The sequence below is a fragment of the Hemicordylus capensis genome, chromosome 5 (assembly GCF_027244095.1).
Source record: "Hemicordylus capensis ecotype Gifberg chromosome 5, rHemCap1.1.pri, whole genome shotgun sequence".
NCBI classification, from domain to species: domain Eukaryota; kingdom Metazoa; phylum Chordata; class Lepidosauria; order Squamata; family Cordylidae; genus Hemicordylus; species Hemicordylus capensis.
This window is the reverse complement of record NC_069661.1, coordinates 145,986,729-146,003,142: the sequence shown is the minus strand read 5'-3', so window position 1 is coordinate 146,003,142 and position 16,414 is coordinate 145,986,729. Positions and strand designations below refer to the sequence as shown.

Genomic DNA, 16,414 nt, shown 5'->3' with positions numbered 1-16,414 from the left:
TGAAATACTTTTAGTAGAAAGGTTGTCTGTTCATTTTATAAATAAAACATGCCTGTTGCAGAAAACCACATAATATACACATATTTTTGTTACATATTTTCCTTAGTAGAGATGGCAGTATGCTTCCATATTTATAATCAATATGTAATAAATGGCAGTGTTGCTTCCATATTTGTTTGGATTATTGTCTCATATCACCTTAAATTATATTGAGGGTCTTCATTCGTTTATCTCAATTAGTATCAAATAACATTTGGTCAGAACAGTACTACTGGGATAGCTCTTGCTGTAAAATATATACACAGGAACCTAGCTAGAAGCCATCCATGGCTTATAAGTTTTGCATCTTAAGAGCTTATAAAGCAAGCATTTTAAAATTGCTTGTTGGTGTACCAATCGCCCCGCTGCCCAGCGGAATCCCTTACTGAGCTCACGAACTTGGTTGTGGAACTCACGTTGGAGTCTCCCAGAATCTTGGTGCTGGAGGACTTTAATGTTCATTTTGGGTCCAATCTGTCTGGGGTAGCTCAGGAGTTCATAGCGGCCATGACAACTATGGGCCTATCCCAAGTGGCCTCTGGACCGACGCATATTGCAGGTCACACACTTGATTTGGTCTTTTACTCTGATCAGGGTGGTGTTCTGTGGATGGGACCCCTGTGATTTCCCCATTGTCATGGACGGACCACCATCGGGTTATGGTTGGACTTACAGCCACTTCAAACCTCTGCAAGGGCGAGGGGCCTATTAGAATGGTTCGCGCGAAGAGGTTATTGGATCCAGTAAGTTTCCAAGAAGCCTTGGAGGGATTCGATGTTGGCTTTGCCGGTGATCCTGTTGAGGCCCTGGTTGAGAACTGGAACAACTTGTTCACCAGGGCAGTAGACACGATTGCTCCCAAACATCCCCTTCAGCCCGCTTCAAAATTGGCCCCTTAGTATACGGAAGATCTATGGGGGCTGAAGTGGCAAGGTAGGCAACTGGAGTGCAAGTGAGAAAGACTTGACTCGAATCCAGCAGACTGCGACATAGTGCACATCTAAAGATCTATGTTCAGGCAATACGTGCAGCAAAGAGGTGGTTCTTTTCTGCCCGTATTGCCTTTGCAAGTTCATGTTCAGTGGAGTTGTTCAGGGTTGTGAGGGGAATAGTATCTGCCCCCCCTCCCTTGAACCAGAATTTGGAGTCATCAGCTACCCGCTGCAACGTGCTTAAAGAGTTCTTCACAAATAAAATCTCTCGGATTCGGGCCAACCTAGATGGAGTCTCCACAATTAATTTGATGTCTGAACTGGAGTTGCCCAACAACTCCTCTTATATGATTCGACTGGATTGGTTTCAGTTTGTGACTCCTGAGGATGTGGACAAGCTGCTTGGTGTGATGATGCCGACCACATGTTCTCTTGACCCTTGCCCAACATGGTTTGTTCTATCAAGAAGGGAGGCTGTTGTAGACGGCCTGGTGGAAATCATAAATGGTTCTCAGAGGGAGGGGCAGGATACCTCCTTGTCTTAAGGAGGCAATTATTACACCACTTCTAAAGAAGGCTGCATTAGATCCTCAGAATTGAGCAATTATAGGCCTGTTTCCAACTTCCCATGGTCGGGCAAGGTAAGTGAGAGGGTGGTGGCCTCTTAGCTCTAGGCGGTCTTGGAGGAAACTGATTATCTAGACCCATTTCAAACTGGATTTCAGATAGGCTATGGGGTGGAAACTGCCTTGGTCAGCCTGATGGATGATCTCCAATCGGGAATTGACAGAGGAAGTGTGACTCTGTTGGTCCTTTTGGATCTCTTGGCAGCTTTCGATACTATCGACCATAGTATCCTTCTGGAACATCTGAGGGTGTTGCGGGTGGGAGGCACTGTTTTACAGTGGTTCTGCTCCTACCTCTCGGATAGATTCCAGAAGGTGTCGATTGGAGATTGTTGCTCTTTGAAATCTGAGCTTAAGTATGGTGTCCCTCAAGGCTCTGTACTTTCTCCAATGCTTTTTAACACCTACATGAAACCACTGAGAGAGATCATCAGGGGATTTGGAGCTGGGTGTTACCAGTACGCTGATGACACCCAGATCTACTTCTCCATGTCAACTTATTAAGGAGCTGGCATATCCTCCCTAATTGCCTACCTGGAAAGAGTAATGGGCTGGATGAGGGAGAATAAAATGAAGCTAAATCCAGATAAGACGGAGATACTTATTGTGCAGGGTCAGAACTCTAGAAACAATTATGATCTACCTGTTCTAGATGGGGTCACACTTCCCCAAAAGTATCAGGTTCACAGTCTGGGAGTACTTCTGGATTCACACCTCTCACCTGGTTTCTCAGGTTGAGGTGGTGGCCAGGGGTGCTTTCTATCAGATCTGATACTCCAGCTGCACCCGTTTCTCGAGATCAGTGACTTCAAAACAGTGGTACATCTGTTGGTAACCTCCAGACTTGACTTCTGTAATGCGCTCTACATGGGGCTGCCTTTGTATGTAGTCCGGAAACTTCAGTTGGTTCAAAATGCTGCAGCCAGGTTGGTCTCTGGGTCAGCTCAGAGATACCACATTACTTCTTTACTGATGGAGTTACACCGGCTGCCAATAGGTTTCCGGACAAAATACAAAGTGCTAGTTATAACTTATAAAGCCCTAAATGGCTTAGACCCTGGGTATCTAAGACAGCGTCTTCTTAACTATGAGCCCCAACGCCCACTGAGGTTATCTGAGGAGGTCCATTTCCAGTTACCGCCAACTCATTTGTTGGCTCCACAAAGACTGGCCTTTTCAGTCGCAGCCCCGAGATTGTGGAATGCGCTCCCTGCTGAGATACGATCCTCCCCATCTCTGGCCATTTTCAAAAAACACCTGAAAACCCAACTTTTCGCCCCAGCTTTCTCAGTTTCCTTAATTTTTAGGTTTTAATCTCTGGTTTATTTTTAAATTGTTAAATTGTTCCAAGTTTTTTGTATATGTTTTTAACTTGTTTTATGCTATTGTTAACCACCCAGAGACGAAAGTTTGGGGTGGTGTAGAAATTTGATAAATAAAATAAAATAAATAAATAAAATGAATAGCAATAGCAATAGCACTTACATTTATATACCGCTCTATAGCCGGAGCTCTCTAAGCGGTTTACAATGATTTAGCATATTGCCCCCAACATTCTGGGTACTCATTTTACCGACCTCGGAAGGATGGAAGGCTGAGTCAACCTTGAGACCCTGGCCAGGATCGAACTTGTAACCTTCTGGTTACAGGGCGGCAGTTTTACCACTGTGCCACCAGGGGCTCTTATGAATGTTTTTTGTTTTTTGAATTCTCTAATATTATTTATAGAATATTATTTGTATTCTGTTTCTTAAAGAAAAAAAAGCAAGGGTGGGTGGTGGGAATGATGAGCTACATAAAGATGTGGGTAATTTCATCTGGCTCATAACCGTGAAGCTTACCATGGTCTTCTACGAACATCATACAGATCAATCTTGTTCTGAGTTCTATTTTTGTCTACCCATGGGGATGCTGAAAATGAAAAAGAAATGTGTCAGGAATATAATTCAAGTTAAATGACACCACTCAATAAGACTACATTTTATAAAGAGTTATATATATATATTACATGCAATTTCCAGACTACTCTATGGCAGCAATCCAACAGCAGAATATAACAATCACATTGACAGCTATTTGCACTGGTGAAGTTGTGGCCTTCAATGACTGACAATGGAACACAGCTCTAAAGGGACATACTCATAAAGGAACAGACGTTCTCATAAGACCTAGTCAGACATTATGTTGTATGAGTCTACAGATGTCTGTACACTTGTACATGTTTTTGTTTGAATGACTCTACCTGAATTCATTTTAAAAGTGAACCTAAATACTAGAACTTATGGGAGCTGGTGTAAATTTAAGCAAGTCTGCATTGTTGTAAGAATGCCCCTCCTCTGGCCCGTTGCCTGGGGAGGGTGATTTGTCCCAGCCCCGGCAACAGGCAAGGAAGATGCCTGATTGGTTCTCGGGCCGGAGGGGCGGGGCTTGACGGCCGTTATCAGCGTCTCCCCGCCCTTCCTTTTCAGTTCGGCCTGAGTTTTTGACGAGAGAGGAGCTCTGTGCCCGAGCTCCTCTCAGTGGTTTGCTGGGGCCCCGTTCGGCCCTAATAGGCGGTCCGGACTCGGACCGTAGGGGAGTGGGGACCCGGGCGGTTGGGTTGTTGGTCGGCGGCTGCGGCCGCGGTGGCATTTTTCGGCCGATTCGGCCTGTGGGTAGGCTGGGTCGGGGGTTGACGGCGGCAGCAGCGGCAGCATTGTGGGTGCTGGGCCGAGTCTGCGGCCACGTGGGGCAGCAGTGGCGATCTAGCCTTCGGTGGGGGGGCGGTCCGGCCGGTATTTGGGCTGATTGGCCTGGAGGGGCCCCCGGGTGGGGGGATTGTTCTAGGCTGCTGGTTGCTTGGGCTGCGAGCCCACTAGGGGGTGCTAGGGACTCCCTGGGAGGCTGTTGCCGGGCTGACAGGCCCGGGTGATTGACAGCTCTTACAGGCCCGGGTGATTGACAGCTCTTAAGGCTTTTTCCCTCTGTCTCTGTTGGGCCTTCTGGGTGTGGCTGCCTGGGAGGAGTGTGGCCTAGCACTGTGGGGTGTGATCAGTGGGAATGCTGCTTGTTTTGGATTAGTCGATATATCTAATTAAAAATAAATAGATAGATATAAAATAATTAAGTAAATACATAAATATATAAATAAATTTATTAATTTAATTAAAAAAAAACAAAAAACCAAACCAGTAGAGACAGAAGGAGTATTGAACAATTTCGTACGTAATAAAATCAAATAAGGGTAGAGTGGTCATGCCTCCCAGGAAGGCAAAAGGGAAAGCCGGGGGGAAGCCGATCAAGCCTCCTAAGCGTCCTGCACCCCAGTCTTCATCGTTGGATGAGGATGATGGGGAAATGACCCTCATTAAGGGGATGATACAGCGGCTGGAGGCTTTGGAGCGGGCCAAGGCCCTGCCATCAGATATGGGGGCAGGGCCTTCTGGTAAGGGGGGCAGAACTCGGACGAGGGGGGCCGCAAGGACTCAGTTAATTGATTCTTAATCTGTCAGACTGAAGGCCATGGAGGAGAGGCTAAGCGGCCCGAGTGATGTGCCAGTGGTAGTTTTGGACGAGGCAGCAGTTCCGGGGGCATTGCAGCAGGAGGAGTCTTCGGCGGCGGTGGAGATGTCAGCTGTGGCTCAGCCGGGTGAGCCTGGATCTGTTGCACCACACGGCGGTACCGGCCAGTGGCCGTGGTTTCCCTGGCCGATGCCAGCCGCTGGGGGTTGGGGCCCTGTCCCCTGGGGGGTCACACATACATACCCAGGTGGGTTGGTGGGTCCTTTGCCAGGGGTGGGGCCGAGTACGCAAGGGGTGGCTGAGCAGGTGTGGCAAGGGGTCGTGCCTGCTTCCAGTGGACCTGGGTTGCCACCCATGCAGGGTGCAGGTTGGTATCCTAGGGGGGTTATGCCTACACCTCAGCATTCTCCGTATGGGGCAGTGGGGTTGCCTTTGGGGGATCACCTTTTACTGGCCACTAAGGAGAAGATTTTGAAAGGGGAATACGTTGACATATTCTCCTTGTTATTTAGGGAACCCGAGGTAAAGCATAAGGAGGGTGAGTCGTGTAAAGACCACGCTGTGACGAAGCGTAAGCCAGTTGAGAAATCCTGGAATAACTGGCTTTCGGGTTTTACGATTTATATGGGGGTGGTCATTCTGGCACAGCCGGCCAGAGCCCTGGCGTTAGTTAAGTATATGGACATTATCCATCGGGCTGTGTCGGACTTTGCTGGCAATGCTTGGGTCCGATATGATGAGAATTTTAGGATGCGAGCCGCTTTGGATCCATCCCTGCCATGGGATGCGCCTCATTTGGAGCTGTGGGTTCTCATCATGTCGCCGACACGGCCAGTGGACGGTGAGAGATCAGATAGCGGGCATCTGTTATCCAAGGCAGCGGCACTGTCTTTTCCTGCTGTTGCGGGCCAGCCGTGGGTTCAACCCCAGTCCGTTTGCTGGGAGTATAATCGCAGTGGCCGCTGTGGAAGACAGGCCTGTAAGTTTAGACACGTGTGTAGCATCTGTGGTGCCAAGCACCCGAGCTCTTCGTGCCCCAGGGCTCGTGGCTTCGGGGCAGGATCTAAGCCAAGGTTCGATGGGGGCAAGAAGGGGGGCCCTCCCGCACCCCCTTCAGGTAAAGGGGCCCAGCCCAGTTAGACTGGATGTTTTGGAGCAGCTGTTAATAGGCTACCCTAATCGGGAGGCCGCTGCCTTGTTGAGTTCAGGGTTTAAAGAAGGTTTTAGGATTCCGACGTTATCTCATAGGGTGGCCTTTATGGCCGATAACCTTAAATCGGTTAAAGGGATGGAGGTGGTAGTGGCCAGGAAGATAGGTAAGGAGGTGGCTGCCGGGAGGGTGGCTGGGCCTTTCGATCTTCCCCCCTTTGACAATTTGAGGGTTTCCCCGTTGGGAGTTGTCCCAAAGAAGGCTCCAGGCGAGTACCGCCTCATACATCACCTGTCCTTTTTGGGTATCGAGTTGGATACGGTGGTTGGGTGTTCGCGTCTCCCGTTGGAGAAGCTGGTGACGCTGCGGGGTCTTATTGGGGCCATGCAGGTGGCACGGAAGGTTTCCCTTAAGGAGCTGCAGGTGGTGGTAGGTCATTTGAATTTCGCCTGCAGGGTGGTGGTACCCGGGAGGGCATTTTTGAGGCGCCTTTGCGACCTGATGTCCGGTTTGCGGGCTCCTCACCATAGGGTAAGGCTTACGGAGGGGGTTAAGGCAGACTTGGCAGTATGGGGCACGTTTTTGGAGCAATTTAATGGTGTTTCATTCTGGAGGGCAGAGCAGCTAGTTGAGGCAGAGCTGCAGGTCCATTCAGACGCGGCTGGGGGAGCGGGGTTTGGCGTTTATTTTCGTGGGCGCTGGTGTTATGGGTGTTGGCCGGTTGGTTGGGAGAGGGCCGGTATCACTAGGGACCTTACCTTTTTGGAACTGTTCCCCATTGTGGTGGCAGTGCACCTTTGGGCTGGGGAGTTCTCTAACTCCACAGTTCAGTTTTGGTGCAACAATCAGGCAGTAGTGCAGGTTGTCAATTCACAGACGTCACGGTCCCCTCGGGTCATGGGCTTGGTTAGAGCTTTTGTTTTGCAGTGTTTACGTGCCAACATTTTATTTGTGGCGCGACATGTTCCAGGGCTTCAGAATGACATCGCTGATGCCCTGTCTCAGTTTCAGTTGGACAGGTTTCGGGAACTGGCGCCAGAGGCTATGCGGGACCCGGAGGTCATGCCGGAAGCCCTGTGGAGGCTTGGCGCGTAGCTGCGCGGCAGGCCATCGATGCCTCCTTGGCGCCCAGTACCAGGGTTAGTTATCGGGCGAAGGTAGGGGCATTCTCTACGTTTAGGAGACAAGAGGGCCTTGTGGAAGCATGGCCTGTGCCTGTGGAACATGTTATGCAGTTCCTGGTGTCTCTTTTTAGGGCAGGTAAGGCGGTCTTGACCATGGGAGGCTACGTCTCCACTTTGGCCTTCGAGGCTCAAGTGCAGGGGGTGCAGGACACTACAGGTGATCCTAGGGTTAAACGCATGCTGGAGGGGTGGGCGCAGCAGCAGCCCAGGGGCCCGGATAGAAGGAGGCCACTAACCTTGGACGTGGTGGCTGCACTGATTCGCCATTTACCTGTCTGTTGCTCTTCCCCTTGGGAAGCTACATTAATGAAGGCTGCCTCCTTGGTTAACTTTTTTGGGGCTTTTAGACCCAGTGAAGTTTTGCCACGGGGTAGGCATTCGCCTGTGGGGCGTTGCCTGCAGTTTGGGGATTTGTCGTTTGAGGGTAGGGGAGTCACGTTGCTACTCCGTAGCTCCAAGACTGATCAGAAGGGGAAGGGGCAGGTGATTAGGCTCCATGCTGCCTCGGACCCGGGAATGTGTCCAGTGATGGCCTTACGGCAGTATGTAGCAGGTGGTCCCAAGGCATCTGGGTGTTTATTTGTCCATGAGAGGGGGGATCCTTTAACCCAGTATCAGCTATGGGCTGTTCTGAGGAAGGCTATGGCCTGTGCTGGTGTGTCAGACTTAAGGTTTAGCCTGCACTCCTTTAGAATTGGGGCGGCTACTACAGCCAGTGGCCTGGGTTTGGAGGCGAGGGATGTGCAGAGGATTGGACGGTGGAAGTCTGATGCTTTTTTACGCTATGTGCACTAAAGCGGCACAGTTGCGGCTGTTTGTTACCTGTTTGTTCTTTTAACAGGTGCTGGCGGGGCAGCGGCTCCGGTGAGAGGTGCTGGCGGGGCGGCGGCTCCTGTGAGAGTACTCCTGTGTGGTCATTCCTTGGTGTTTTGAGCATACAAGAGGGCCAGCGCCTCACGTTTTGGGACCCAACTCGGTCTGGGACAGCAGTCCAGAGTGTCTTGGTTGGGTATGCGGGGGATGCTTTGGGGACAGTTACTCCCAACTCTGTTAGATTATGTTGATAGGTGTTCCTGTCCGGATATTTTGGTCGTGCATTTGGGTGAGAACGACTTGGGCAAGCGATCAGGTCTCTCCATCATTCAACAAGCCTCTTCTGATTTTGGGTCCTTGCGGGATAGATTTCCAGGGATGAGGATTGTGTGGGTCGAGTGGCTCCAGCGCAGAGTTTGGCGCGGGGTGCACTCTCTAAGGGGGGTTGAACGAGCTCAACGTAAGGCGTCTAAGGCTATTGGCCGGCTCGTTCTTGAGGATGGGGGCTGGGTGTTGGCACGGCCCGGCCTGTCGGCTTCATTGCCGCACTTGTTTAGGCCTGACGGGGTCCACCTGTCTGTTCAGGGCTGCGATTTGTACCTATCCAATATTCAGAGGGGGCTTGGGGAGTTGTTGGGGAGTGGTGGGGCAGGAAGGCCAAGCTAGGCTGACCTCCCTGTGTGGCAGGGACAGTGCGGGTTTTGGTGGGAAATAGTTGGGTTTAACTTCGGTGAGCACCCTTGGGACGAGTTAATTGGTGATTGGTCAGTCGCTCCCTTGTGGCTTGTGCGGCCCAGGGAGGACGACTTGCCATGAACCGGCTTCAGGACTTTGCAGATCCTTGGGCTGCGCGGTCCAGGGTGTGCAAAGCCTAGAAGGTTCCAGACCCTCGATTGGGGGTTGGTTGAAAGGAGACGGATCAGGACAGTGCCTGATGCTCTCCTGAGCCAGGGTGTGTCGCCCAAGCATGGTCAGGGGTGGACTTGGGGTCCAAACCTGGCCAATGCTAGGCCCCGCACTGTCTGGGTGGTTGAACATCACTGTCAAGTTCGCTTGCTCACAGTTGATTCTTGTAATAAAGTTATGACCAATTCACCCAACAAATTGTGTCGGTGTCGTCTTTGCCTGGGGTCTGGGGACAATGAGAACTGAAGTACAAGACATTTGTTCAATTACTACAAAGACCTGAATCATAACACTGCTGAACTCTTATTTATCAAATTGATAACTACATCAAATCAAAACTTAGAGACCATTATTTAAGGATGAGAAGACTATGTTTTAGAGCGGCTGTAGGAAACCTAGGCTCTCCAGCTGCTGCTGAGCTACAACTCCCATCATCCCTAACTGCAATAAATTGCAGCTGGAAGTGATGAGAGTTGTAGCTCAGCAGCAGCTGGAGAGCCATGGTTGCCTACCCCTGTTTTGGATCATATGTGGCAGTTGTTTATCAGATCTACACAAAGGCCATTACAGCAAGTCATTAATTATGAGTCTCAGCAGAACACAATTTTATATTTCCTTATCTGTTCACCTGTTCCCTTCCACAGATCCGCTGGACACATGGAAAATGAAGGAGCACTGACTTTTCTGTGTGAAGCAGCACTGACATTTCTTTGTGTGCTGACCATGTCCTTGATCTCTGCATGTTCAACTGATTGCATGGAATGGGCTCCTAAGTGCATACAACTGTGTGTATGTAGAATTTCCACCGGTCCCACTTCACCCATCAATACATTTAATTAATGTACAGGGAAGATTGTGCAAAGAGAGTTTTACTGTTGCCTACATGAAACTGTTCATGGACAAATGTTTCTATGGTTAAGGTAATCTGAGAGATTTTAAATCAGATTATTTTGTTTATGAATTTTTAAAGATATCTGATGTGTATTGAATTGATTTCCTCATCAACAGAATGGTTGTTGCTAAAGTCAAGATTTAAAAGCCACAATTATAATCTAATATAAATATCCTAAAAACAAGAATTGTCCTAAAAACTTGATTCTATAGGATTGAGTCCCTACAATTATCTACGGACCACATATTTCTCTTCATCAAAGACCACCTATGATCTCCATATGGGAAGTTTGGCCTGATTTCCTACATGCAAGAAATCAATCAAAACACAGCCACAAGAAGATACAATGTATTTTCTATGCAGTTTGGACAGTTCTCTAATACTGCCAGTACGAATCCTCCTCCTCTTTCTGTTTGTGTGTGTGTGCTTTGTGATCCTATAATGGAAAAAACTGGCATGGGGACAGGAGGAACTGTTTCAGATGAAAGTTTTGCCAAAAGAATTAAATTACATGCAAATGCTTTCAGAAGTGCAATGGTTCATGCAAAAAATTAAGTATAGGCTACTTTTACTAGAAACACAACTTCTGAGATGAATCTTTCATTTGCAATGAAATCTGCACTAGAAGACCTTAAAGACTTCTTGCATGCTTTTATCTTTGAACAATTTCAAAGACAGGGGTCCTTGTGAAACATAAAGTTATCTTTTGGTGTATGATTTTCTTTCAGACTTTTAAATATATTCATATTGATTTGATATCATCTCTGTGCTTTCTGCTCACCTCAAAGCAACACAGTTACAATAATGTCAAAGCAATATGAGGTCTTGCTGCTTCTCGGTTGCAAAGCAAGTGATCATCATGTATAGGTCTCCTTCAGACTATTAAAATTTAACACTAGAAAGAAATTCCTTTTCTAGTCTGTTTACATAGAGCACACACACGCACACTGCAGTCATGCTGAATTTAAGTACTACGTGACATTAATATGTGTGTGTTTACTGGGAAGTAAATCTCACTGAGTTTAGTAGGGCTTACTTGAAAGAGTACATAGGATCAAAACTTTTAAAGTCAATTTGTTTCAATGGGAAAGATTGAAGGCCACACCTAATTATTCTATTAAAATAAATGAAATGTGTTTAACTTTGGCTGGATCATGCCCCCGCTTTCTAGATCACAAATTATTACATTCAATGATTTTTCCTATAATACTCTATAAATCAAGGTGTGTTTTTTTTTTTAAGATTAGCTTTCTGCTATAAAGTTACAAATATGTGGGATTATAATGACTTCCTAAATTTTTTAATGCCATTAAGGAAAATTAATTCAGTGGCAGAGAATTAAAACAATTAAAACAATAACTTCCTAACTTATTTTATGTCCTCATTCTGTTTTATTTATAAGATTTTTAATTATGCTCTCTCCATTGCCTGCTTGCTAATTAAATTTTACCAAATGAAACATTTTGTGTAGGATTCAGTACATCTATGAATGAAATAATATTCTACCTCACTAATTCTTCAACTGTGATTGTAGGAAACAGCCAGATTTTGGAGGGGGAAACAGCGTATCAATTAAGTTGGAAAAGTGTATCTTGGAAGAAGCCATTGGGGAGGCAGCAATGTCTACCAGCCATCCAGCCCAATGGATCAGATGGGGCAGATGAGACCTCAGCTTTATGGAGGAAAGAACCCATATATACAGCAACAAGAACCTCAGCAGCAAGGCCATGGATATTCAGGACAGCAGTATGGGCCATAGACTCCTCCAGTATATCCAATGGGAACTCTAGGCAGGATACAAAGTGCAAATGGATGGCATCCCTTATGCACAGCAGGGCAGTAGATACAGATACAGTAGATATAAACCCTCACCCCCAGCAGCAGCAGCCTCCATATGCTCAGCAGCCAACATATCGGATCTCTTGTATTCAGTCTTCTTATCAGCAACAACAAAGCTTAGCTTCCACAATTTCAGCCACCTCAGTCCCCATACTCCTAGCACATCCTCAACTGTGGTCCAGGGCCTACAACATGAGATTTCTGGCCCAATCTGATATGTTTTTCATGATTGTTGCTAAATCAATTTGTCATGCCTTGTCTAGAGAACTCTGGTTCAGGCATGGGCAATTGAGGAGTAGAGGGCCAGAGGCAGAAACAGAGACAGTCAAGGATGAGCCAGGGCCAGGTATCTGCTTAGAGTCAAGCAGAGGGCCAAAGCAGCAGGTGCCGTCATGGTTGGACTAGGATTGAATAGCAAAGGAGTCAATTACGGGGAAAGCAGAAGGTTCCAGGTTCCTTCCCTGGCACCACCAAGATAGAGACATTCCTGCCTGCAAATTTGGAGAAGCTGCTGCCAGTTGTGAAGACAATACTGAGCTAGATAACCAATGGTCTGACTCAGTATATGACAGGTTCCCTATGTTCCCAAGTCAATGGGAGACAGATTGAGCCCAGACTGAGTAAAATTAGGTCAGCAAGGCTGCTTTGTTTTGATGAGTTCCTTAGATTCCCAGGCAGTGAGGGTTTTATAGAGCTGTCAGTTGACTGAAGCAGGGCTGGGGTGAGCTGACGGGCTCAGCCAGAGACTGCACCCCAGGTCCATGAGTTTTTAATCCCTCAAGTTCTGATGAAGCCAGGACATGAATGGCACAGGTAATAAAGTACTGGAGACAGGTTGTGAGGAGACATGGTTCAAGACATAGATAGATAGATAATGAATGCATTCCTACACACATTCATATGAACATATATACATACACTGCTTAGCACAAGTTTAAATGCAGGCTTTAACGTTTACAAACTATACAGCTATTTAGAAAGGTGTTCTTACCTTCAAAATGTCATTAAAATGATGATGTTTAGAATTTGACATAATGCCTTTGCATAATACTTATCTCTAATACTTGTCTGAATATTTCCTGGTTGATGATACACTTATCTACAATGTACAATCAGGTTGTTACCACCTTGTTATCAGTATTAAATTTGTGCTTTCATGGGATTGACTGGCTTGCAACAATAGCAGGTACTCATGTGTGGTAGACTGGAAAATGTAAAGCCTCAATTAACTGATGGATGTAACTTGTGTCATCATTGCAATCTAAATGATTAACACACTAATCCTCATACTTTCTTTTCAGAAGGTAATACTTGGTAAGACAGATAAATCAAATACAGCTTCAGTTTCTTTCCAAGGAAACAATGCAATAGTTTTGAAGCAGCCACTAACTGCTCTGATAATTTACAAGCTGCTGTTGGCCTCCACTAGGCTTGGAGGGGACTAAGTGAGCTGGCACGGGCTTGAGATGGAGGCACAGCAGCCCCATGGATTTCTCCCTTGCATTTGCACCCTTTTCCTGCAAAAACAACAACTACTACTAGTAGTAGTAGTACTATTAGTAGTAGTAGTAGTTGCTGCTGCTCTGGGAAGAGCAGAAGGTTCCAAGTTCCCTCCCTGGCATCTCCAAGATAAGGCTGAGAGAGACACCTGCCTGCAACCTTGGAGAAGCCGCTACTAGTCTGGGTAGACAGTACTGAGCTAGATGGACCAATGGTTTGACTCGCAATAAGGCAGCTTCCTATGTACTCAAACAATAGTGGGGGCACAGTTCTTTTCCAGATTAAAGCTGATGCAATTTCCCTCTCTACTCAAAATGATACATATCTTTTTCTTCAGTTCAGGTCCCAGACAACAGGCAGGCACCCTCCTTGCAACGACAGGACAGTCCAGCATATATAACCTTGGAGCATCCTGCTCTTCCTTTTGCCTAATCAGGCTTGGGGCCAGGTTTTCGGGATAACAGTGACCATAAAATCATCTGACGCTTGAGAGATTCTTTTTATACCTGTTAGTTGTTATTATTATTTCTTGTTTACACAGTCAGACAGGTGTTATTGACTGGTTTGTTTTATCCAGACATCGAGTCCTTCCCAAGGACCTGGGATGCCAGAATTTTATTGTCAATGTTGTTGCTGTTGTTATAGATATCGTCGCACAATATAGGTTGTTTCCAGTAAAGCTGCTTTTTGTAATTGGCTGATGGTGATTTCTGTGGCCCCTATGGTGTTGAGGTGCCCTTCAAGGTCTTTTGGAACTGCACCCAGGGCGCCAATTACCACTGGGATGATTTTGGTCTTTTTCTGCCACAGCCTTTCAATTTCAATTTGTAGAGCTTTGTATTTGGTGATTTTTTCTATTTCTTTTTCTTCTATCCCTTGGTACTGCTACGTCAATTATTTTGACTTGTTTTTCTTTCTTCTCGACTACAGTGATATCTGGTGTATTGTGTGGCAGATGTTTGTCTGTTTGTAGTTGGAAGTCCCATAATATTTTTACATTTTCATTTTCGACAACTTTTTCAATTTTATAGTCCCACCAATTTTTGCTACAGGTAGCTTGTATTTTTTGCAGATGTTCCAGTGTATCATCCCTGCTACCTTGTCATGCCTTTGTTTGTAGTCAGTCTGTGCGATCTTTTTACAATTAGGTGGTCCACAGTTTCATCTGCTTCTTTACAAAGGCGGCACTTGCTGTTTGTTGTTGATTTTTCTACTTTTGCTCTTATTGCATTTGTTCTTAGTGCTTGTTCTTGTGCAGCTAGTATTAAACCCTCTGTTTCTTTCTTCAAGTTGCCATTCTTAAGCCATTGCCAGGTCTTGTTGATGTCTGATTTTCCAGTTATATTGTGCAAATATTAACCATGCAGTGGCTTATTTTTCTGCTCTATTATTATTTCTTGTTTACACAGTCAGACAGGTGTTATTGACTGGTTTGTTTTATCCAGACATCAAGTCCTCCTCCTCCTCCTCCTCCTCCTTATTAATTTATTATTATTATTATTATTATTATTATTATTATTATTATTATTATTATTATTATTACCCCGCTCTTCCTTGAAGGAGTTCAGAGCAGTGTACTACATACGTAGGTTTCTCCTCACAACAACCCTGTGAAGTAGGTTAGGCTGAGAGAGAAGTGACTGGCCCAGAGTCACCCAGCAAGTCTCATGGCTGAATGGGGATTTGAACTCGGGTCTCCCCAGTCCTAGTCCTGTCCAGCACTCTAACCACTATACCACACTGGCTCTTGTTGTAGTTCAGACTGCATCAGGGAATCCCAGTAGAATTTTAGTCTCCCCACATTATGATTGTGGATATCTCATTGATGGGAACTTAGTGCTGTATGGAGCCTTTCTGCTCTGAGAGACATGGGGTAATGGGTATGGTGACAAGTTCTCAAGGCATGCTTCAGCCCCTCTTGCAGCAGACGAGGGTGCCATTACAATATTATCACCCTTTATACCTCTGCATTTTAGGGCTTTGCATTGAATTCTGGAAGAGTTTAGAACCTGGATGCAAACATTTAGTAGAGTATCAAGTATTTCACTATTCTGTGATTTTTCAGGCCACTTACAGGACAAATTCAATTAACCCCTCTTAGTGGGAATTCCTGCTAAAGGTGTCAAACAAATAATAACATTCATTTTGCATGATTTGTGTGCTACTACTACAATGGGTTAGTGAATGACAGGGACAATGACACATTATTAGTATAGTAGTTAAGGGCACGCCTGAGTTACTGGAGACTTGTAGCTCATAAGTCATGGCATTAACTACTATGCTGCTACAGCTCTATTTTGCTCCCAGATACATTCCAGTGAACTGGGTTCTTCTACATGCCAATTCCTCCATCCAAATGGAATCTTTTCAATTTTAGTCATAAAACTGGAAATATCAGCTACACAGACATTTATAAAGCAGCTCACAGAAGTCTCTCATTTAGCTTGCTTTTCGTAAGAGCTCAGATTCATTTTGCACAGATTTTTGTATCAGCCAGACTCTTTATTACCTGATACATGGTAATGACTCTCTTTGGTAAGTCAAATATTGAGGAAAAACTATTACCTGCCAGTAATAGTTAACACAAGAGCAGCTGTGCACAGCAAGGCTTTCATTCAGAGAGATAGTATTTTATTTTATTATAAATTGATTTTCCAAAGCTAATCCATTATTTATTTGCCTAAGTAGACAGGAAATCTTCAACACTTGAGCAAAGCAAGCTCAAACTACTCGGTCAGCCAGATTCAACAGAAAAACAGAATGTCTTGTTATTATTTCAAAGAAAAACAAATGTAAACTTATTTCTTGTTTTGGATCAGACAACCAAAGACTTCCCAAGCATTTCATACTACATTCAAGTTATTAAATTATGTGCTGAATTCTGTTCTTCTAAATGCAGTGTTGCTTAAGTAACATGTGACATGCAACATATAAAACTACAGTGTCAGGAATTTGTAAAGAATACTGTTTACAGGACACTGGGGGATAATTTTATTCTAATCAAGTTATGATTAATGATACATAATGCTGAT

The 16,414-nt window shown here is 45.7% G+C and overlaps 1 protein-coding gene across 8 annotated transcripts in view; it reads right to left on the bottom strand.

Annotated features, from left to right (window-relative positions):
- CACNA2D1 (calcium voltage-gated channel auxiliary subunit alpha2delta 1) overlaps positions 1-16,414 on the bottom strand; it is a 642,096-nt gene that overhangs the window by 176,244 nt on the left and 449,438 nt on the right. For all 8 annotated transcript variants that reach the window (XM_053252730.1, XM_053252724.1, XM_053252726.1 and 5 more), the window contains one exon: positions 3,439-3,508. In XM_053252730.1, the coding sequence (XP_053108705.1) occupies positions 3,439-3,508 (70 nt within the window). The remainder of the gene's footprint in view (positions 1-3,438; positions 3,509-16,414) is intronic.